Raw genomic sequence first — 22,216 nt, forward strand, 5'->3', positions numbered from 1 at the left:
GGCTTGGAGCTGCCTAGGTAAGGGCCTCCCAGCCAGAGCCTGCCTCTGGCACTGCACCCTCTCCCCCACCTCAGACACCCCCCCCCCCCTCCAATCCCTCTTCCCGCCTCACAACTCACTCCTAGAGCCCACACCACCTTCCACACACCTCCCCCAGGCTTGAATCTTTTCCTGCACCCACACCCCTTCCTGGACCCTGCACCCCATCACTCCCCTCCCCCCCACTTCACCCAAACTCCTCAGACCCCACCCCAAGCTCCCTTGTGCACCCAACCTCGGTCCTAGACCCTGCACTCTTCCATAGAAAGGTGGCTCTTGACCATGTGCCAACATCTTGGAGTGAACCCGCATTAAAAAGTTATTGCCCATCCCTGTATTACACTGACCTTTTGAATTCATAGGATGCATTTCCCCAGACATCTAGAAAAATCACGATAGTTGATTGTTAAATGGGCTTTGCATTACTTTTGAGTCTTTTCCTACACCCACGAACATGAATACGCAGGATTGTTTTCTGATGTTTATTAGACAGAACAGAACTGAAATTGGCACAAGCAGTTAGGTTTTCTCCTGATCAGAATCCACACTAAGCAACAGGTGCATCTTTGTACAAGCTGTGCCTCAAGTTTAGATTCATCACATGCTTTAAACCATGTACATAAAGAAGTAGAGTTCCATGAGGTCTGCTCTGTACAGAGGTGTCAGAAGGCTGGACTAAGTCAGGCTCTCTTGTAAACCTGTTTACATACTTGGTCCTCACAGCGGAGCTCCTAGCAAGAAGGGAGAATAAAGTTATTTAACTTGTGTAGCAACTTTGCTTGAGAGCTATGTGCTTTTGAAGCTGAATGAGGTTTACACCATCACTTACAGCATCTTGTAAAGCTTGTGCTGCTAGTCTGCAACTAGTAGCTAGACTAGTTATGATTTATAGTGTGCTCTGCAGCACGTTGTGAAACAACTCCAGAACAAGGCTCATCATGCCAGCTAGTTTTGAATTGCAGTGCAAAATGCACCACTTACAGCTATTTGTGGGGATTGCAATCATCCTCAGACTTCATCTTGCACCATGAAGCATTGAACATGAAAAAAGTTTAGCCCATCTGCACAAGCCGGAATAGATATTTATACAAGTCTCTGGCTCACCCGTGCTATTCAGGTGATTGGACAAGGTCAGTGTTGGCATGAACGAGCTAGTTTGAAGCTGCTGCCAGCCCTCATTTTACCCAACATCTTGCTCTTAGGAGTAGTCTCTGCTTGTATTTTATACTATATTCCTGTCAGTTTGAATGGAAAAGCCAATAAGAATGCTTTGTCTGTTCCCCAAATTCATACCAAGAACCAGAGTGATGATATAGCTGTGTTTGACATCAGGGAACTAAGTGTGGCAGTCTGGAGAAGCATCAGAATTATTTGGGAGGGACAGGTCTGGAAGTTCAAAGAAAGTTTACCACAGATATTAAGTAGGCTCCCCTCTGAACCTTGTTCTTTCCATTTCAGGTGATCATTTTGTTCAAGCTACATTAATATTCAACGATGGTTTCCATTATTATATCCACTATATAATTCTCATCTTGCAGGAGACACTTGGTCTTTTCAGGACCAAGGCAGAAAGAAAATACTAGTCAGAGCTAATGGATCAAGGGAAGGTGGAAGTTTCCATACTTGTTCATCTGAAAGTCATGTATCCTTCTTGCAATGCTTAACTACTTGACTCCCAGTTTCAATATTTAGTATTAAGTAATCTTTTGTCCCAGCAGCAATATTCAGAGATCTGCTTGAGAGAGATGCTAGAACAGGATGGATTGTAGGGATGCAGTAATGTAATCAGTTAATTATTTAATTGACAAATGGCTGCTTATTGATTAATGCTTTTGGCCACATGGAACTCCTTCCCCCACAGCTCTGCAAGTCAATTTTAAGTAGACTAGCCAACATGCTAGCTCAGTCTTGGTTTGTGTCTGGTCCTGGCAGCTACCCCTGCATTATGGGGACTAGGGAGCACAGCCAGGAGGGCTCAGTCCTGGATCACGCTGGGTCGCAACCTCAACCCCCTCTGTGGTTCTATGTTAGTGGCCTGATCCAGGCTGCCTGCACTGCATGCCAGCTCCCCAGCCCCCTAATGCATAGCTGCAGCAGGGGTAGTTGTCAGCACCCAGCACCAGCCAGGACTGAGTGCCAGCAGCAGATTTAGGGTAAGGCAAACGGGGCAGCTGCTCCAGGCCCCGTGCTTCCCAAGGCCCTGCACATGCGCCGTGTCGCATGTGCCGTGTCAAGGGGGAACCCCGCAAAATGTTGCTGCCCGGGGCCCTGCAGCACTGCCCTGGGGCACTCTTCTGCCCCTGCTGAGTGCTAACCTGTATTGATTAATCAGGTCAACAAAAATGTGAACAATTAGTGAATTAGCCATTTTTAACATTGCTCATGGACAGACAAGGATGCCACCTCTAGAAGTTCATTAATGCTAGGCACAACATTGAAATAGAAATGTCAGATTCCAAAATGCTTCTAAGCCACTTCAAAACTCTAGGGGGTCTCTTTTCCCAAGACAGACTATAGCCCTTGCTCTCTGTACTAAGCAGGTGTATGTAGAGCCTCACTTTTCTGAGTGGGTTTGTGTTAGGCCTTAACACCCACTGCACACAGAAGCAGGAGTGGTCAGAGGCAGGCTTCAGCAGTTGGTGCCCCAGGCGGAACGTGTGATTGATGCCCCTGCCTGCACAGCCGTTAGTGGGCCATCAATAGGGTGACATTGGGCACCGTGAAGGTGGCGCCCTAGGCAACAGCCAAGTCAGCCTATAGCCACAGGCTGCCCCTGCACAGGAGTGCATGGGAACATCTCAGTTTAGGTTAACTGCAGCAGTGATCCAGATCTGTGACATTAGATTCCAATTTGAACAGACTGATTACCAGATATAGCTCATCTCCTTCAATCCAGTGAGTCCAGCCTCTGTTTTTCTTATCTCCACTCTGAACACAAACAAGCTTGTCATTGTCCCAGGTAACCACACTCTGCATTTGGGAGACATACACAAGTCTTAATTTGAGTTCAATACCATATTCTTGTAACCCCTCTCCCCTACCAGGATAGGTTGTTCCCCACAGTGAGTGCTCCTACATCATCATGCTGTATATGATGTAGACTACCTTAAGTCTCACATGGAAGACAAGTAGCTCCTACCCCCCTCCCCCAAGTAACTTGTGGGATCCCTTTGAATCACGAGGCAGAAATTCACCCAACTGCTAGACCTGATCGCAGTGGCTCCAGCCCATTTTTTACCTTGCATTTTCTGTTATCTAGGCCTTTATTGTCTTCTTCAAACTCTTCTCCAATTTTGAACTGGACAAAATAACTTCTGAAAGTGCTGGAGGTGTGGATGGAGAATGTATCGCCTTCCTGTTTAATCACTTTCTGTGGCTTCAGCATTTTTGCTATCTTGCGAGTTGCAAAATCAATACCTTAAAGAGATTTAACAGAGGGTTTTTTGGGTACTTGCTAGCCTACAAGTTCCAGGCTATCCTGTTAGCAGTGCTGCCTGCAAGAGTTCTTCCTAGAGCTAATCCAGGTTTGGGAGCTACTACTGTGGCTGTCAAATCCACATGAAATTCTTAGGTAGCTTCCTTCAATAGTGTTGCTACAGGTTGAACTTCTCTAGTTTGGTACCCTTGGGACTGAACTGGTGCCAAACCATAGCTTTCTTTGATAGGATAACAAGCCTTGTGGATAAGGGAGAAGCAGTAGATGTCATACCTAGACTTTAAGGCATTTGATACAGTCTCGCATGATATTCTTATTGATAAACTAGGCAAATATAACTTAGATAGGGCCACGATAAGGTGGGTGCATAATTGGCTGGATAACTCTAGTCAGAGAGAGTTGTTAACGGTGCTAAATCCTGCTGGAAAGGGATAACAAGTGGAGTTCCGAAAGGGTCTGTTTTGGTCAATGATGTAGATATTGGGATAGAGAGTACGCTTAAGTTTGCAGATGATACCAAACTGGGTGGGGTTGCGACTTCTTTGGAGGATAGGGACATAATTCAAAATGACCTTAGCAAGTTAGAGAAATGGTCAGAGGTAAACAGGATGAGGTTTAATAAAGAGAAATGCAAAGTGCTCCACTTAGGAAGGAACAATCAGTTCCATACATACAAGATGGGAAGCGACTGTCTAGGAAGGAGCATGGCGGAAAGGGATCTAGGGGTCATAGTCGACCACAAGTTGAATATGAGTCAGTGTGATGCTGCTGCAAAAAAGCAAATATGATTCTAGGTTGTATCAACAGGTGTGTTGTAAGCAAAACTTGTGAAGTCATTCTGCCGCTCTATTCTGCACTAGTTAGGCCTCAGCTGGAGTACTGTGTCCAGTTCTGGGCGCCACATTTCAAGAAAGATGTGGAGAAATTGGAAAGGGTAGAGAAGAGCGACAAGAATGATTAAAGGTCTAGAGAACATGACCCATGAAGCCTGGCTTCATGAACTGGGCTTGTTTAGTTTGGAAAAAAGAAGATGGGGGGGGACATGATAGCGTTTTTCAAATATCTAAAAGGGTATCACAAGGAGGAAGGAGAAAAATTGTTCTTCTTGGTTTCTGAGGACAGGACAAGGAGTAATGGGCTTAAAGTGCAGCAAGGGAGGTTTAGATTGGACATTAGGAAAAAATTCCTAACTGTCAGGGTGGTCAAATATTGGAATAAATTGCCAAGGGAGGTGGTGGAATCTCCCTCTCTGGAGATATTTAAGAACAGGTTAGACAGACATCTGTCAGGGATGGTGTAGACAGAGCTTGGTCCTGCCTTGAGGGCAGGGGGCTGGACTCGATGACCTCTCGAGGTCCCTTTCAGTCCTATAATTCTATGATTTGCCAGACAACAGGAGGTCAATATTATCTGGCAGCATTACCAACACTTCCACTGGGTTTTAATAAGCTGTTAAGGGGGTAAATTGGAGCTATGCAACAGCACAGAGCACTTAGAGGCAGGACTGGTAGTTTGTAAACAAGCTATGGGACCACAGGAAAATCGGCCACACCCATGGTAAGTGGACATCTGGTTAACTAGAATCATGCCAGACTACAGATACTGCTGTACCAGAAGAGAGTTCAACCTGTTCCTAGTATTTAATTCTGTGAAGAGCATGGGATGCTTTGTGTAATCCAACTCCCAAACTAGGTTTCAGCGATTTGATTGAACTGGTACAGGAGAAAGGCTTACTAGCTGGCTCACCTTACACTACTGGCAAGCCATAATAGTATGCCACTGCTGGTACAGGTTGTTTATTACACTGACTTCTGCTGTATTAGTACAACCTGACTGCTGCTGCTACTGTGCTAGAAGCCAAGATAAAATGTGGCCTTTAGTTATGCTGACCCAGTGAAAAAGATATCAGATGTCTGCATGTGTAATCAGTTTCCTAGCTGTAGGGTACAGCACTCTCCTTGGTGTTACAAGCAGACAGGAAATTGTGAACAGCTGATAACTGAGTTTGGAACCAAGTAAGGAACTGACACCTATTATGTAGTGTTATTTGCTCCATTAAGGAGCTTGTGTGATTACTGGCATGGTGTTTATAAATACTACGGGGAGCAAAGCCGCAGTAGATGCGGGCAGGACTGCAGCGTGTCTTGGCCGTCCCGCCACCTGCGTCTCCCTGGTCTGCTTGGGGGGAGGGGGCGTGCAGCTAGTGCCCCCCCCAGCAGACCAGGCTTTTCTCACTGGGGGGGCACTAGCTGCACGCCCCCTCCCCCCCAAGCAGACCAGGGAGACACAGGTGGCGGGACGGCCAAGACACGCTGCAGTCCTGCCCGCATCTGCTGCGGCTTTGCTCCCCGTAGTATTTATAAACACCATGCCAGTGTTTCCTGGAATCAGCCGCTGAATCTGGACACCAGTTCTGACTTACATACAAATTCAACTTAAGAACAAACCTACAGTCCCGATCTTGTACGTAACCTGGGGACTGCCTGTACTTCAAAGTGCTATGTGCTCCCGGCGGGGTGGAGGAAACTTCATGCACTTTCCCTGCCCCAGGCCCTAATTGGCATGGGGGAACATGCAAAGCCTCTTCCTGCCCTGCTAGGGGCATGGGTGCTTAGTGGGAAGGGGGGACAAAGTAGCTCCCCCACCCCTAGACCAATCATGGGGTGTGGGTAGGGAAGCCTAGAAGCATCCTGCCCCCACCTCTTCCATTTTAGGCCCTGCCCCTTCCAGGGCAGCCCAGGGTCTCTTCAAAAGTTTTGGCCCCGACCAAAAATTATTGATCATCCTGAGCTACTCACTGGCAATGGGCTGTATCTGAGCTATTAATGTTGTTCACTGGAGACTTCAGCACAAGCCAACAGGCCAGAGAAAAAAATCATCCGCATGGTATTTGAGGACACAATTGTTTCTATACTGGTCATATCTGGGTGTCAAGACATGACATTGGGAGGCTGTTCAGAATAGGGATGTGAATGACTAGTCAATAAGCAAATGCTTCTCAGAGAGACACCACACTAGTTGACTAGTCACTCCCCCCTTGCTGCCTCTAACTGAGACAGCCAGGGGAGGAACAGGGGGTGCTTCAAAACAGCAGTGCCACATGGCTCTGCCACTTTGAAGTGCTGTGTGCAGCCCAGGGCCAGCTGCAGACTCCCCCACTAACCCCAGGCTGTTGCTACATTTCAGGGAAGAGGTGCTCTTATTGATTAATATGCAAATTTCATTGACTGTTCAATTAGCCAATCTAAATTTAACATGCCTAGTTCAGAATACTAACTCTGAAGAAAAGGTGAGAGTCACAGTAAAGCTATTTCCACCCTTAGTGTGGACAGTTCAAATGATAGTTCTGTTGTCTAGGAACAGTGCAATTGGAACCTGTCACATGAAACTCAGAGCTTCACTTCTGACCCACTGCTTTGGTTATGTTCAATCACAGACTAGAAGAGGCATAGTCCATCACAAAGTCTTAATTTAAGAGGAAAAAACCCATATATTCCACCACTTTGCAGTGTATTTGCTCCTAAATAGCAAGAAGGGTTAACTCTGATAGCAGCATACATTGCTCCAATATCAGAGGTTGCATTGTCAAATGCTTCAGCATAGTCATCAGCTATTTGAGACAGCTTGAGAAAGAAGTTGCAGTTCAACTGTAGCTATGAGAGGTCTCAAGATAAGCTAGTGTTAGTATCAAGGTTTCTCAGCAGCAGCATTTAAATTATTTTTGTGAAAGGATGTCCCCTTTCACCCAAGCCTGTGCCAAGCTCTGGTAAAATTGCTGTCTAATTCTGTTGCTAACTTATGTAGGGCCTCGTCTCCATGCCCCTAGCAATCACAGGAGACCTTGTTTGCTCCCCCTGGTAACCCATCCTAGTCAACCACTAATTAGAGTAAGCTAGAATAAAAGAGGAAAGGAAACTGAGTTAAAGGCTGAATCCTCCTAAGATTACTATGCTGCAGCAACTCTGGAGCTATATTAGAAGGATGATTTCAACATTGTATGACAAACCCACTTGAGCCCAACTTGACTTTAATAAGTTTGAGGAGCAGCTGAGTTAAAGGTCTCTCCTCAAAGACCACAAACTCCCATTCTTTAAGGGGATGGGAGCCTTGCTTCAATCCGTTTGGGGATTAGTACATTTATTGGCAGTTTCCATGTAGGATAGAGAACATGGAGACCACAGTATTTAATAGAAAGCATGGTATCCGTGTTCTAAGCTACTGAACTTCAACACTACAGAGATAGACTGCTGTGGAAGGTAAGCCTTCTCATTGCATGGTAAGTCCATCAAGCTTCTTATGAAAAGAAATTTGAAATTGACTCCTAACCATGCATAGAGGTAAGCAATAAAAAGGCATGGTCTCTTCCCTTCCCCCCCTCCCTAATCTTCCTATGGCCATATTTAAGCTAGTAGACTCTGGTGTAGTCTTACACTGCATAGACTGTTTCTTGACCCCTGCAACAGTGATTTGCATATGGAATGAAAGGTGACTGAATATTTCTTGAAGCTAACTCCTTATCTCAGAGTACATTAGTCCTCAGAAGGGATTCAAGCTCATCCTCAGACTAAGGATGGGGCTACTACTGGAAGAGGATCCTTTGAAGCACTAATATTGTTAATATTCTAAATGGCTTTAATCTTATTTAAGGCACTTCTGACAGTCAAGTTAAGACCAATAACAAATACTATGTTTGAGTACATGACTGTCAGAAGTGTAGTGAATGGCCTTGACTCTTGCTGACATCGTAGGAGTTTGCACAAACAAAAGTTTCTCAGTTGTTGTTACAGGGTATAATGGCAGAGCTTACACGTGCTTTAACAGTAGAAACGATCTCAGTGCTGTAATACTCCTAGTAACTATCCCACATGTACCTCATTATTACATGGAATTGGTCTGGCCCTATCCCAGGTCAGCGACACTCCTGACTATTTCAGAAGGTCACTACAGCATACTAGAGTAAGGGCCACAAGAGACGCTACAGTCATCATCCCATTAATGGTCACCCCACCCAGGATGATTTTGCAGTAATGGTCTGCTAGACAGGGCTCTTGCTGTATTAGAGGGCTGGCATTTAATCAGTTAAATGTTGAGCACCTTCAAAGATGATGGATCTTTTCACTGAGAAAATGAGACTACCCCACAGTCTCGATAGGAAGGGTGTTACCTGCATGTAGAGCTTCTTATTCTGGGGAGCCCTTCTGAAAAAGGCTAGTTCTTGGAGATGATGAAGAGTGAGAGCATAAGGAGGGGAGACAGAAGAAGAAATCCCTCCTCATACTAGCAGAGGTCGCTAGACATTAAGTACAGCAATACTACTAATTCCCATGAAAAAGGCACCAGCAGGGAATGGATGTCACACTTCAGGATGCAAGGATGCCTAAAAGTAACAGCATACTGGTTATTGGTTACATTCTGTCTCATACCACACATAAAGGGCTGGTCCTTTTCTTCCCTTTGGGGAAGAAAGGAAGTCAGGTCTTCCTGAAAGGAGACAATGATTGCTCCTCCCAAACACACAGAAAAGGAAAACCTTAACTAGCTCTATGTTTTAGCAGCATTCAAACCCCGCAGTACAGAATGCTATAATTTTCACCTACCTAGAGCCAACAGGTAGTTTTCAAAGTTGTCACTGCTGAAAAGGTTCCAGGTACCATTGAAATCCATAGGCATGGCTAAGCTTCAAGAACCCCAAAGGGAAGTACACACTGACCAGACAACAAGGACTGAGAATGTGTCTACTACTAGCTATATGTGGGGATGTGGGGAATTGCAGGAGTGATTACAGCTGGCAGCCTTGCTAGTGGTGATAGGCCACTGCTCTAACATGAGGTGGGCAGGGGGGGGGGTGGAAGTACAATTAGCTACAGCTGGGATTGGAGGGGAAAGTTCACACTGTTGAAATCTTTGTGTGGAGCAAATGTTACTGGCCCATGAGACACAGTGAAGAAATGAGTGAGTAGTTTAACCTTTTCATGGTCACTCCCTGTCCCATCAGCTTCAAAGGGGAATCAGGAACAGATTGTGCACTTAGAAAGTGAGGGTCAATGCAGTGCATCAGGCCATGGATTCGAAACCTGCCTGTGTGTGGGGACGTGTGCTGAAAATATGACTTGTGCTAACAGAGCTGCAACAGACTGATCCTTATCTGTGCATGACCTTGTGTTAGGGGACTTTTGAAAGTGAATTCTAACTGCCAAGTCACAGTATTAGAAAGTACAATGTATATTCCTCTTATTTCTGAATTATGACAAATTAATTATATTAACTCTTTTCGTGGAGGTCTGGCTGGGAATAGACGGCAGTATAGTGTAGTGGTTAGAGCAAAACTCTGGAAGGCAAAACTTCTGATTCTGATTGCTGGCTTGACAATGAGTGACCTTGTTCATGTAACCTCTGTGTTTCTCAGTTTCTTCGTCTGTGTTCTGAGGTCTTTTTTATGCTATCAATTATGTCCAAGACAACCTAGAATCCAAGTATGTTGCCAGTGTGCACAGTGATTGCAGTTATTTTAATGGCTGCTTTTCTTGCTAAGATCCTCCCTGAGCTCGAGTTGGGAACACTGGCAGAGGGATAGTGTATCTAGTAGTCAGAGCAAGAGATTGGGAGTCAAGATACCTAGATTTAATTCACTTATTCACTGAATTTCTTTGCAACCGGGCCTCAATTTCCCCATATGTCAAATTTGAATAGTTGAAAAAGAATTTAGAACCCCCAGAAATAATAATAATTAAAAATAAAAGTACAAAGTGTTGTCTTGTATATAGATAGAAGGCATAGCCTGTTAGTTCTTTAATAAATACAAATTGTGTCCAGTTTTGGGCACCACATTTCAAGAAAGATGTGAAAAAATTGGAGAAGGTCTAGAGAAGAGCAACAAAAATAATTAAAGGCCTAGAAACAATGAGCTATGAGTGAAGACTGAAAGAACTGGGCTTGTTTACTTTAGAAAGGAAAAAAACTGAGAGGGGATATGATAGCAGTTTTCAAATATCTAAAAGGGTGTTACAAGGAAGAGGGAGAAAAATTGTTCTCCTGGGCTTCTGATGACAGGACAAGAAGCAATGGGCTTAAATTGCAGCAAGGGAGATTCAGGCTGGACGTTAGGAAAAAGTCCTAATTGTCAGGGTGGTTAAACACTGGAATAAATTACCTGGGGAGGTTGTGGAATCTCCAGCACTGGAGATATTTAAGAGCAGGTTAGACAGACACCTGTCTGGAATGATCTAGCGGTGCTTGGTCCTGCCGTGAGGGCAGGGGGCTGGACTCGGTGACCTCTCAAGGTCCCTTCCAGTTCTAGTATTCTATTATTCTGGTCATGTAAAGGGAATGAACACAGCAACATGGATATGTAGAACAATTTATCTCTTTGATGCTACATCAAATGACACAGAGGGAGGTACAGAACATAAGGATCAAAGCAGAAGGTGATTTCAAAATAGAGAATTTCCTGTCTTCAGGTCAGGGAAGAAGGGTAGAGTGCAAGGAATCCTTTCTCCTTAGATGGTGGGACTATACCTTTTTCAGGAGCTAAAGTAATCAGTATTCTGCTAAGCAAGTTTTTCTTCAGGAAAAGGGGAATGTGAGTCCAGACAAGTAGTAATTGACTGACCTTGGGAAAATGAAGATGACTGAGGCCTTTACCCCTTTTACATGTGGAATTGGGGTAATTCCAGTATTTTAATTCCTTTATTTTTCTGTCATGAACTGACCTCTTTCCATCATGTATATAAAGAAAAGCCAGGAGGCAATATGGTATAGCACAGTGTTTCTTATTCAAAGAAAAAATGTTCATAACCACCTTACATCCAACACTCTGGTCATCTGAAGAAGTGGGCTGTGCCCACGGAAGCTCATGATACCATCTACATGTTTTTTTAGTCTTTAAAGTGCTACCAGACTATTTGTTGTTTTTATATTATTTTTGTGTTTCAAGACTGCTAGACCTTGAAGAATAGAGCTGTATGAGAAGTCAGATTTTTGTTACTGTACATTGAAATTTTTATTATAACATCTTGTAACTTCTACTTCCTATAAGGGTTGAGAAACTCTAGTTTTATAATCCCTAGTGGAGTAAGCAGGAGGCTAGAAGCTGCAGAGTTCTCCAAAGTTGCGTGTATTGGAAAATCAGATAATTTTTACTGTTGTACTTCAGTTTTCTCATCTGTAAAATGAGAAACAATTTTTCCTTCTCTCAGAAATGGGTTCTGAGGATTAATTTAGTCATGGATGTGAGGTATTCAGATGTTGCAGTGATGAGCACCATGGAGGAACCTATAAATATAAGAAGAAAAAATTATGTGGCTTTTAAACTTTAACCCAGACCGTGCTGCTGTTTTCACTAAAATAATGATGAAATTGACATTTATATTAATTAGAATCTTGAATGAAGAAACATAGTCCCATCTACTATGTTTATTTAGCATCTGCTGAGTCAGTGAGTTTAGGTCAGGCTGAATTAAAAACCAGAATTTCACAGATCTGGTTTCAAAACTCTGACCATATTTTCTGGAGCTAACAGTTGTGCCTACTTGACCCATGTGACCATGAAAGTAGAATATTGGGATGCCAAGGCATGCATCCTGTTCTCAAAATGGTATTGATCTCTAACATATAGTGTAACTGGGAATGACCCAGACAAACAATTTGTATTTTATAAAATAGCATTCTCTCCCCCCACACACAGTCAAACAGTTAAATTCTATATATAATTTATGAAGTGCTCAATGTAGGAAGCAAAAAGGGCTCTGGCTCTTGCTTCTCAGAAAGAGAAATGTAGCATAGAAGGAAGAGCTATGTTGCTCTAATCCTTCCCCACATCTCTCTCTCCCATAATGAGGAGGGTTTAGCTGGGACACTGCTTGGATTGGAAGGGAATAAGGCCCAAATCTTCACTGGTATTTAGACCATGGAAATAAATGGAAGTTAGGAGCCTAAATACCTTCAAGAATCTGGGCCTTGAAGGTGGGAGTGCTTCATCAGAACATAGCTAGGAAACTTCCAGAAAAAAGATAGATGGTGTATTGTAAAAAGTTATTCTAATAGTTCAGTAGGTGGAGCTCCTTCCTTTTAAATCAGTACCAAACTATAAGCCTAGGCACAGAGCAGTCAGTGGTGTGGCCCATAGGGGTTCTATGTATGGCCCATGAGACATTTTGAACACACACAGTGTTGCCAGATTCTGCTGGTTGTCATCCGCATGGCTTTTTTTCCCTACTGGTATTACAAAAGTGACAAACACTTAATGCAAAGGCACAGGAAGTGAGATGCATGTTGATTGCACAAGATAGTGTGAGAACCAAGCACCACTGTCTCCTCATCAAATCAAAACACTGTTGTGGTTCAGTCAGCCCACCTTGCAAATTCTAGGTACACAAACACAGTGAGCAAAACTATCCTAACCTGGTCTTGGTTATGACCAGGGCTCGACAAACCGCGGCAAAATCCACTTGCCAGCCCTACACCACGCATACGCCAGACCTGCACTGCGCAAGCGCGCACCGCCAGTGAATGGGGTGACCGGCTGAAATCTACTCATCACAGGTGAGTAGATAAATGGATTTGTCGAGCCCTGGTTATGACAATCTTGTGGCCCACTGACATGAAGGAGTCCACCCTTGTGGCCCACTCACTAACCTAGGTTGCCCTTCACTGGTATAGAGGCTATACTGCCCGAATTGCAAGCTTTAAGATGAGACATAAAAAGTATCCTTTATAATTGTTCTCATTAAAGATCCCACGGAACTTTTTCTAAGTATTATCCAGAATGTTGGCCAAATTCCCATATGGGTAATTTCATTCTGCCCTATAAATTCTCCTGTAGTTTCAAAGTTCTGTGCTGTTGCATAGAGTGGCTGTGCACAGCTAGGTAGTGGTTGTATTCCACCATGGAGATATGGAGATAGTGACGTTTCTGTATTAGATAAAGTAATTCTGAGTAGACATATTGTTTGTAAACTACTTTAAGCTTCTTCTGGATGGATCAAATGTATAGTTTAAACCTAATATCTTGATAAGAGTACAGCTGAGCACAATGAATAATTCATGACAAATTTAGCCTTTTTATCCCACTTGCAGCACAACTATGAACAGATTATAATTCCTGTGCATGTATTTGTTATTTGAATTTATTCCAGGAACTGGATTTTGTGTGAATACTAGATTTTCAGTATTTTGGCATCTCTTATGTCTGATCATAGAATCCTAGGGCTGGAAGAGACCTCAGGAGGTCATCGAGTCCAACCCTCTGCTCAAAGCAGGACCAACCCTAACTAAGTCTTCCCAGCCAGGGTTTTGTCAAGCCAGGACTTAAAATCCTCTAGGGATGGAGATTCCACCACTTTCTTAGGTAACCCATTCCAGTGCTTCACCACCCTCCTAATAAATGGTTTTTCCTAATATCCATCCTAGACTTCCCCCACTGTAACTTGAGACTATTGCTCCTTGTTCTGCCATCCGTCACCAATGAGAACACCTTTCTCCATCCTCTTTGGAACTTCCCTTCAGGAAGTTGAAGGCTGCTATCAGATCCCCCCTCACTCTTCTCTTCTGCAGACTAAGTAAGACCAAATCCCTCAGCTTCTTCTCATAGGCCATGTGCTCCAGCCCCCTAATCATTTTGGTTGCCCTCCACTGGACCCTCTCCAATGCGTCCACATCCTTTCTATAGAGGGGAGCCCAGAACTGGATGCAGTACTCCAGATGTGGCCTCACCAATGCCGAATACAGGGGAATAATAACTTTTCTAGATCTGCTGGAAATACTCCTCCTAATGCATTGTAATATGCCATTAGCTTTCTTGGCTACAAAGGCACATTGTTGACTCATATCCAGCTTCTCATCCACTGTAATCCCCAGGTCCTTTTCTGCTGAACTGCTACATAGACTGCCAGTCCCCAGCCTGTAACAATGCTTGGGATTCTTCCGTCCCAAGTGCAGACCTTGTTGAACTTCATCAGACTTCTTTTGGCCCAAGTCTCCAATTTGTCTAGGTCACTCTGAACCCTATCCCTGCCCTCCAACATATCTACCTCTCCCCCTAGCTTAGTGTTATCTGCAAACTTGTTGAGGATGCAATCCATCCCCTCATCTAGGTCATTAATAAAGATGTTGAACAAAACCAGCCCTAGAACCGATCCTTGGGGCACTCTGCTTGAAACTGACCGCCAGCCGGACATCGAGCTGTTGAGCACCACCCGTTGGGCCTAACAGTCTACCCAGCTTTCCAGCCACCTTACAGTCCATTTATCCAATCCATACTCCCTTAACTTGTTGCCAGGACTACTGTGGGAGACCATATCAAAAGCTTTACTGAAGTCAAAGTATATCACATCCACTGACTTCCCCATGTCCACGGAGCCAGTTACCTCATCATAGAAGCTAATCAGATTGGTCAGGCATGACTTGCCCTTGGTGAATCCATGTTCACTATTTCTGATCACTTTCCCCCTTCCAAGTGCTTCAAAATGGATTCCTTGAGGATCCCCTCCATGATTTTTCCAGGGACTGAAGTAAGGCTAACTGGTCAGTAGTTCCCTGGATCGTCCTTCTTCCCTTTTTAAAGATGGGCACTACATTTGCCTTTTTCCATTTGTCCAGGACCTCTCCCAATCTCCACGCGTTTTCAAAGATCAGCATCTGAGAACATTACTGCTGTAGCTTTTTAGGTTAGGAGGTATGATATTTTTATTTTATACTTGTGTAATCCCGTGTGGACAAAGTTATGTATAAAAGTGACTTATGCTGGTAGTTATTGGTCTGCATGTACAGGAATAGCTATCCTGCAAAAATATAGCAAAATAATTCTCACTTGGCAATGTTTCTCAAATATGACATTGTATATTTCAATATAAGCATGTCACGTTTGGTCGAAAATAATACTTTAATGTAGGATCATCTTGCACAGAGGCAAGCATGGAACCCATTGACTCACACTCACTATGTACCTGTTATTATGAAGAAGGTAACAATCCAAAAAACTCTCATGGTTAGGAAATTAATTCCAAGGTTGCCACATCCTAGTTCCAGTGAAGTCAACAGGTGTTTTGTCACTGATTCACCAGGACCAAGATTGGGTAATCAAAGTAGAAATTGAGGCTGTGTTGGTTTGTGAGTCCTACTGGTACAATAGAAAGGAATGACAAGTTTTCACAATGGAATTATGATTCTAGTCCAGAAAGCTGCTCTGCATAGGCAGATTTTCACCCATGCAGAATCCCATTGCCTTCAGTGTTGTCCCTGTCTATCACTATCTGGATAATAACTCTTCAAGCTTATAAGATTCAGGCTATCAGACTTTGCTTAATGCTAAAGCAATTAAACACACTTGGTTATCACAGACATTTTTATTGAAATACCTATTACACATAACTACATAAAAGGCCAGCAAAATAGAAGGTGTAAACTAGCACACTACAGAACATCTTGTTTAGTGAAAGTTCTTCTCTTGAATTATACACATAAAATATAACAAAATACACCAGTAGCATGATTTACAGAAAAAACTGAAAAAGCAATGAATAAATCTCAAAGTGCAATTCTACTTTGAAAAGTAACTACATAAGCAGCACTCTCTCACAAAAATGATCTGCTCTGCTTGTGTATTCAGGGTCCCATCAGAGGACTTGAGTGACTAAAATAACTCTTTACTACTTTTTACTCTTGTCAGCCTAGCAGAACTAACATGGCTGACAGAGAGAGGTGAATTCTGAGTTGTTCACCAAGTTCCAATGTTACCTTAGTCCCAGTGGAACTGCCTAAATGTCACTGAGGATGTAAATTGGCCTACAGAATTTTTATTACCACTAAGCTACATGAGTTACAAAGAATCCAGCGTGACTGTCAAAAGTCCAATGTGAGTTTGCATAGCCGCCCGTGAGAAAAAACATTTTTAATTATAAGCAGATCACATTTGATCTGGAAATCATTGAGAAGAAATAAACATGGAACCCTTAGTGTCAATTTCAGTCACTTTTTAGAGTTAGAGAAGTGCACTTTAAGTTAATCTCATCTTATCGTAAGGATTTAAAAAAAAATGTAGATGCTTTGAAGAAATGAATGGTTGCAAACTAAAATGAGCATCACACAGAGGCTCTAAAGCATTAAATTAATTCCAGTATTTTTGTGTACATGTGAAGATGCCATGCATTGCTCACCTTGCCCAGAGCACTGAGAATCTTATGTTCTGGTAGCTTGTCTGATCTATTTAAAATGATGGACCACTGTAATGGAGGATATATTTCAACAGTTTTCTCATTCTATTCTAGATAATAACTCGTCAAACCCTGGAACATTTGATAAGGCACTTAATTCACACACAAAATGGGGAGAGAGAGAGAGAGAGAGAGAGGAGTGTGGAATTCACCAGCCGATTTATAGTGTCCTAGAACTTATACACCACATTCACTATGCTCATTTCAGAATCAGACTTCTACGAAAGAAAAATGACATGTTTAGTTTACATGGGATCACTAGTCTCTTCTTACCCCTCTTTCCCCGCAGTCACACAAATTCTGGGTCAAAAATAAAATTCACACAAATCATACTCCTCATTCCAAGAAAGGACTTATTGAATAAGACTCACAATGACGCTGTCGTTAATCTTTAGCCATTAAACGAGTAGCTGCGCCCAGTTTCTGAAGCTGGTCTGTTCTTTCATGAAGATTAGTGCTGACCTTAAAGTAAGGCAATTACGATACCATTTCCTGTTCCTAATTAGCATCATGTATTTTTCAAAGCTCAAGATCCCTGGCAGGGAAACCCAAATGAAGATATTTACTGCATTTATGCATAAACCCAACTCAGTGTCATCCTACTCATTGCACTCAGCTATGATTTTGTGGCTGGTGCAAAAATGTAAAATTATTCTTGCATGTGATTTGCAATCCATATTCTTTGCTTTATTATGCTGTGATTACAGTAGGACCAATACAGTATTTAAAATAAATCAGACTATTATGTATTATGTACACATTTTGGGGTATGCTAGTTATTATGTATTAGTGATAGGAAAAGAACTGTAACAATTTTTCTTTCCATTTTCATGAGCGCTCAGACATTCCCAAACTTTGGGTAAAACACAGGACAGTGAAAGAAAGTGTAACTTTACCTTGAAATGAACTTGTCTTTTGTTATAACCAGGGCTATCACTTTCTCCACATTAACGCCTGCGATTAACACAGGGCAGAATTAACGCGTTAAAAAAATCAACACGTTAATCGCAGCTGTTAATGCTGCACTGCCCCTTTGAAGTGCTGCTCTGGTGCTTCAAAGGGGCAGTGCATTAGGAGCCTGGGATCAGCTGGAGTCCGCAGCTGCCCTGGGTCTCAGTGCAGCGCTGCCCCTTTGAAGCGCCAGACTGGCACTTCAAAGGGACCGCAACACAGAGGCGGGGATCAGCTAGAGTGCTTAGCTGATCCCCGGCTCCGCGTTGCGCTCCCCCTTTGAGGCGCTGGGGCAGCACTTCAACGGGGCAGCGCAATGTGGAGCTGGGCATCAGCTGGAGTGCCCAGTTGATCCCCGGCATCAGCTGGAGTGCCCAGTTGATCCCCAGCTCCACTTTCCGCTGCCCCTTTGATGCACCACTCCGGTGCTTCAAAGGGGCAGCACTGTACAGAGCCTGGGGTCAGCTGGGGACTCCAGCTGACCCCGGGCTCCCGCAATGCTTCCCTTGGAAATGCCAGGGCAGCCTTTCCAAGGGGCAGCACTGCACAGATCCGGGGTCAGCTGGGGAGTCCAGCTGATCCCAGGCTCCTGAGATGCTGCCCCTTTGAAACACCACCGCTGCATTTCAAAGAGGCAGCTGCATTGAGCCTTGGGTCAGCTGAGGACGCCAGCTGATCCCGGGCTTCCGCAGCGCTGCTCCTTTGGAATGCCGCCACAGCGTTTCAAAGGGGCAGCACACATGATTAATCACAATTACATTTTTTAATTGAGCAATTAATCGCGATTAATTTTTGTAATTGCTTGACAGCCTTAATTACAACACAATGAAGTGTTCAAAACGTGTGCTATTTATCACTTCACAGGTCATTCAGTTTGAATAGTAAAACTAAATACTACTGTATTTCCTTCTGTTTCTAGCCTACAGGTACACTAGTGTTTAAATTGAGATAATTTAATGTTGCTCAGCAGTCTGAATTAGCTATGCCTCGAGCAACATAAATTACACCGACTAAATTGCTGGTGTGGACAGTACTGTGTTAATGGGAAAGCTTTTGCTGTAGTGGGGGCTGAAGTGGTTAAAGCTGAAATGAGAGTTCTCTTCTGTTGGCTTAGAGCAGCTATTTAGAGAACTTACACTGGTACAGCTCCATTGCCACTTAAAGCTTTCTAGTGTAGCCAGAGTCCCAGTGTAGGGAAGTGTTCAAAACAAACACACACACAAAAACCCTTTGATTTTTGTTTTTTGTCAAGGGTATCTGTAACAGAGTTTGTAAAACCAATTTTGTTTCATTATGCTCAATTTTGGGGTTTAAGCTGTAGCACTTGACATTCATAATTGTAGGGCATGCTTTTCTACTGCCTTACATCTTTTGTTGCCATTCATGTGCAAAGTGAGTATAAAACAGCAGCATAGCTGAATGGCAGCATTTTTCACCTACGTTGCCATTTACAGTTGTGCAAATTGAAGTTAAAGGACATCGGAGGAATCAATGTCTTTGATGCTAAAAAAGATGTATTCTTAAATTTCAGGATATCGAATGAGTGTCAACTATCCCTAAAGTAAAAACACTGTGAAGATAACGTACTATAGTTTTACTGTGAGGTAGAATAGGAGATGTAAATAGAGCTGACTTTGCCTAGTTTATCATATGGTTAAACTAAGTGCCTTGTTACTGTGTAACTCATGTACATTAGTTAACCTGAGGTTAAAAAATACTTTTCTTTTTTACTTTTTTTTGTTTGTTTTAAGACAAGGCCTGTGCTGTGAAGGCACAATCCCTGTACACATAGATCTCCCACTGAGTGCAATGGTACTCGCTTATGTACAAGGGCTACAGAATCAGAACCTGATTTACCACAACAGATAAAACATCTTTCCACATAAAGTCTATGGTTTTTCACAGCATAAAAACAGGCTAGATTACTGCGTCTGTTCCTGCTTACACCCTCTAGCATATTTTTGTAAAGGAGCCAGTTTAACCCCAGCATTCCTGTCTTCACTCTCTAGACTGTACAGGTTGTGTTTTTCAATGTAAGCCCGGACTGCATCAGGTACCAGGTAACGGATGCTCTGTCCTCTCCTCAGTGCTCTCCGGATTTTGGTGGAAGAGATGTCATTGGTGATCCACTCTTCTACCAGGTGAATATTATTTTTATGTTGCCATAGCATATCAGATTCATAGATGAATTTCTGTGCACTGTTTCCTGCTCTGGTTATGCACACAAGGCCATGGTTTGCCAAAATTTCAGTGATGTCTTCCAGTTTCCACAAGTTCGGGATTCCAAAGGACTCCAGGATGTCAGATCCACAGAGCAGTTTCAGCTGTGGAACACCTAGGAAAAGGGAATAAACAAGGATTCAATTTTAGCAACTGTTATTTGCTTTCTTAGCAAGGTTGTTATGATACCTCTCTATATGCTGGGGTGAAATTAAGAAAAGGAATACTCAGAGTATTAGAAAACACATCCTGATTACAAGATTTATTAAGCTAGCTAAAGAGTAGTCTCCAAAGGAAGCACAAAGCACTAGAAAATATATTCTAAGGAATGTTTCTAACATTGGCCTTGTGATGAAGGATTTACTTGGTGTAAGTTATGTTGCTCTCTCAATTAACCACTGAAGATGAGAGAGCTCAAGGGGAATAGCTACAAAATTTATTTTAATTTTATTAAAGTCTTATAATACATTCCAAGAGGTTAGAGAAGATCAGAGCTGAAGATCTGATGAAGAGGTCTGTGGACCTCAAAAGCCTGTCTCTTTCACTAACAAAAGTTTGTTTGGCTTAGTAGTTGTCTGCCCTTCATAGGTGGCTAGTGTTAGTAAAATCTGTTCAGGGAAAATTAGGATAGCTAATTATTTTTAAGGAATCCCAAATCCGCACTGAGGGAAAAAAATCCATTGTGGAAAGCAGGAGGGGCCCATTGGCTGAAACAAAAAAAAGGTGGGTGGCCCCAAGAGACTAAGATAACTGGCAAGCCTGTTCAAGTGAGATCTTAGTTCATGTAGGTACTCAGGTTAAAAAAGAGGAATGATACTTTTAGCAAAGATGTAGTTGTAATAGTCAATCTGAATGTTAGCTGGAATTTGTAAATCAAGCTACTCTGCTTTCATGGTATTTTAAATTACAATTTAACATCCCCCTCCCATTTCTAGATGCACTAAATAAAGAGAGCTAGTGTCTAGAACCCTGCGTGGATATAAAATTTGCATTCGCATCAGTATCTGCAAAAATGAGCCGTGGATATCCGCACTGACATCCGCGGATGTGGGTACCTACGGATACACACAAATGTTAAGGATTCTAGATATAACATTTGTATCCACATCCATATCCTCAAAAATAAGCTGCGGATAGCCAGAGTCATGGATGCTTCCAGATATCTGCAGATTTGCAGGGCTCTACCCACAATTCCTTAACTTTCAGCTGTAGCATGACAAATCTCCGTGGACCAAATAGGCGTTTTCCAGTTCTCATTTCTGTTATTCTAAGGAATACTGTAAGATCTGATTGTTTCAGTCTGATAATCACAAAGGAGACTACTGATATGCGCCATAAAATCTAGGTATTATATTTTCTTTATATTATTCATTGGGGAGGTCAGAACTTAGATCTATCATCAGAGAAATGCTTCTCACTGACAGAGCTTTATGGCCTGGACATAGCGTGTGTTATGAGACTTTCTTTCACAAACATACTCAACTTTTTGTTTCTGGACTTAGCTGATTCTTTTTAATGGGGATGTGACTATTTGCTTCCCGTTTTCTCTTTCGGCCTGGCTTTACTAGAGGTACAGTACTCTGCAGACTGTTAGCAGGAGTAGAAGATGCAAGTTTCTGATGATGGTATCTACAAAATAAATACATTTTTAAAGAGCATTAGAAGTATGCAATAACATAGGGAAAAGCCCCACCTACTGAATCATATTTCATTGCTTCCTTCTGCAGCAGGACCCTGAGTTTTTCATAGAAGTCTCTTATGAACTGCCCTGACCATGGGCTGTGATACCTGGGGAGAGGGATAACTCAGTGGTTTGAGTATTGGTCTGCTAAACCCAGGATCGTGAGTTCAAGCCTTGCGGAGGCCATTTAGGGATTTGGGCAAAAATTTGTCAGGGATGGTACTTGGTCCTGCTGTGAAGGCAGGGGACTAGACTCAATGACCTTTCCAGTTCTAGGAGATAGGCAATCTCCATTAATCTAAAGTCCTATGACTGCCAACATAAGCTAGAAACATAATCAATTACATAAGTTTATTTTTTAAAGGAAGAAACTGGACAGAGTTAGTGACACAAACCATATGGAAAGGAAGGGCAGATATGGAGCATCATGGGAAGCAGGAGTCTCATGGAGGTGAAGAAGGATTGAAAAATAGGCATTTCATTAGGAGGTTCTCACACTACTTTTAAAGGTACACCAGAGCAGCACATTGCATTAACAGAGCTCAGTAAAGGAAGCTTGGGCAGCACGGGCCCACTCTACTCTCAACTCTAGTCACTCGTATGAATCCCACAAGTTCTTCCATGCTAAAAAAGTAGTCAAAAAATAAGTGTGTAAATGATACGCCTTTGGAAATGTTAAAA

The 22,216-nt window shown here is 42.9% G+C and overlaps 2 protein-coding genes across 4 annotated transcripts in view; both read right to left on the reverse strand.

Annotated features, from left to right (window-relative positions):
* Positions 1-507: 507 nt before the first annotated feature.
* On the reverse strand, positions 508-9,258 carry RBP7 (retinol binding protein 7). Its single transcript, XM_006127070.3, has 4 exons — positions 9,073-9,258; positions 3,278-3,456; positions 2,908-3,009; positions 508-770 (listed from the first exon to the last, which is right to left on the reverse strand). Exons 1-4 carry the CDS (start codon positions 9,143-9,145, stop codon positions 720-722), a joined length of 405 nt encoding a protein of 134 aa, XP_006127132.1. The 5' UTR covers positions 9,146-9,258; the 3' UTR covers positions 508-719.
* Positions 9,259-11,278: 2,020 nt separating this feature from the next.
* The window catches only part of NMNAT1 (nicotinamide nucleotide adenylyltransferase 1), a 31,543-nt gene continuing 20,605 nt past the window's right edge, over positions 11,279-22,216 (reverse strand). For 2 of the 3 annotated variants that reach the window (XR_012897284.1, XR_012897283.1), the window contains exons 5-7: positions 21,338-21,483; positions 15,418-19,969; positions 11,279-11,746 (exon numbers count right to left, since the gene is read on the reverse strand). Coding sequence is in view for 1 of the 3 variants with exons in the window: in XM_006127073.4 (XP_006127135.2) it covers positions 19,557-19,969; positions 21,338-21,483 (559 nt within the window). In the remaining 2 variants the exon portion in view is untranslated. Of the gene's footprint in view, positions 11,747-15,188; positions 19,970-21,337; positions 21,484-22,216 lie in introns of those variants that run through there. The other variant, XM_006127073.4, reaches the window with a different exon arrangement.

Source organism: Pelodiscus sinensis, chromosome 23 (genome assembly GCF_049634645.1).
Source record: "Pelodiscus sinensis isolate JC-2024 chromosome 23, ASM4963464v1, whole genome shotgun sequence".
In the NCBI taxonomy this organism is placed as follows: domain Eukaryota; kingdom Metazoa; phylum Chordata; order Testudines; family Trionychidae; genus Pelodiscus; species Pelodiscus sinensis.

What these genes read in the sequence shown, in the direction of transcription:
- RBP7 (XM_006127070.3), bottom strand. Translation starts at nt 9,145, where the DNA reads ATGCCTATGGATTTCAATGGTACCTGGAACCTTTTCAGCAGTGACAAC. An exon ending in AAACTACCTGTTGGCTCTAG is followed by an intron (nt 3,457 to 9,072) that starts GTAGGTGAAAAT and finishes AATCTCTTTAAG; the next exon opens with GTATTGATTTTGCAACTCGC. An exon ending in AAGGAGATGAGCTATATCTG is followed by an intron (nt 771 to 2,907) that starts GTAATCAGTCTG and finishes CCTTCTTGCTAG; the next exon opens with GAGCTCCGCTGTGAGGACCA.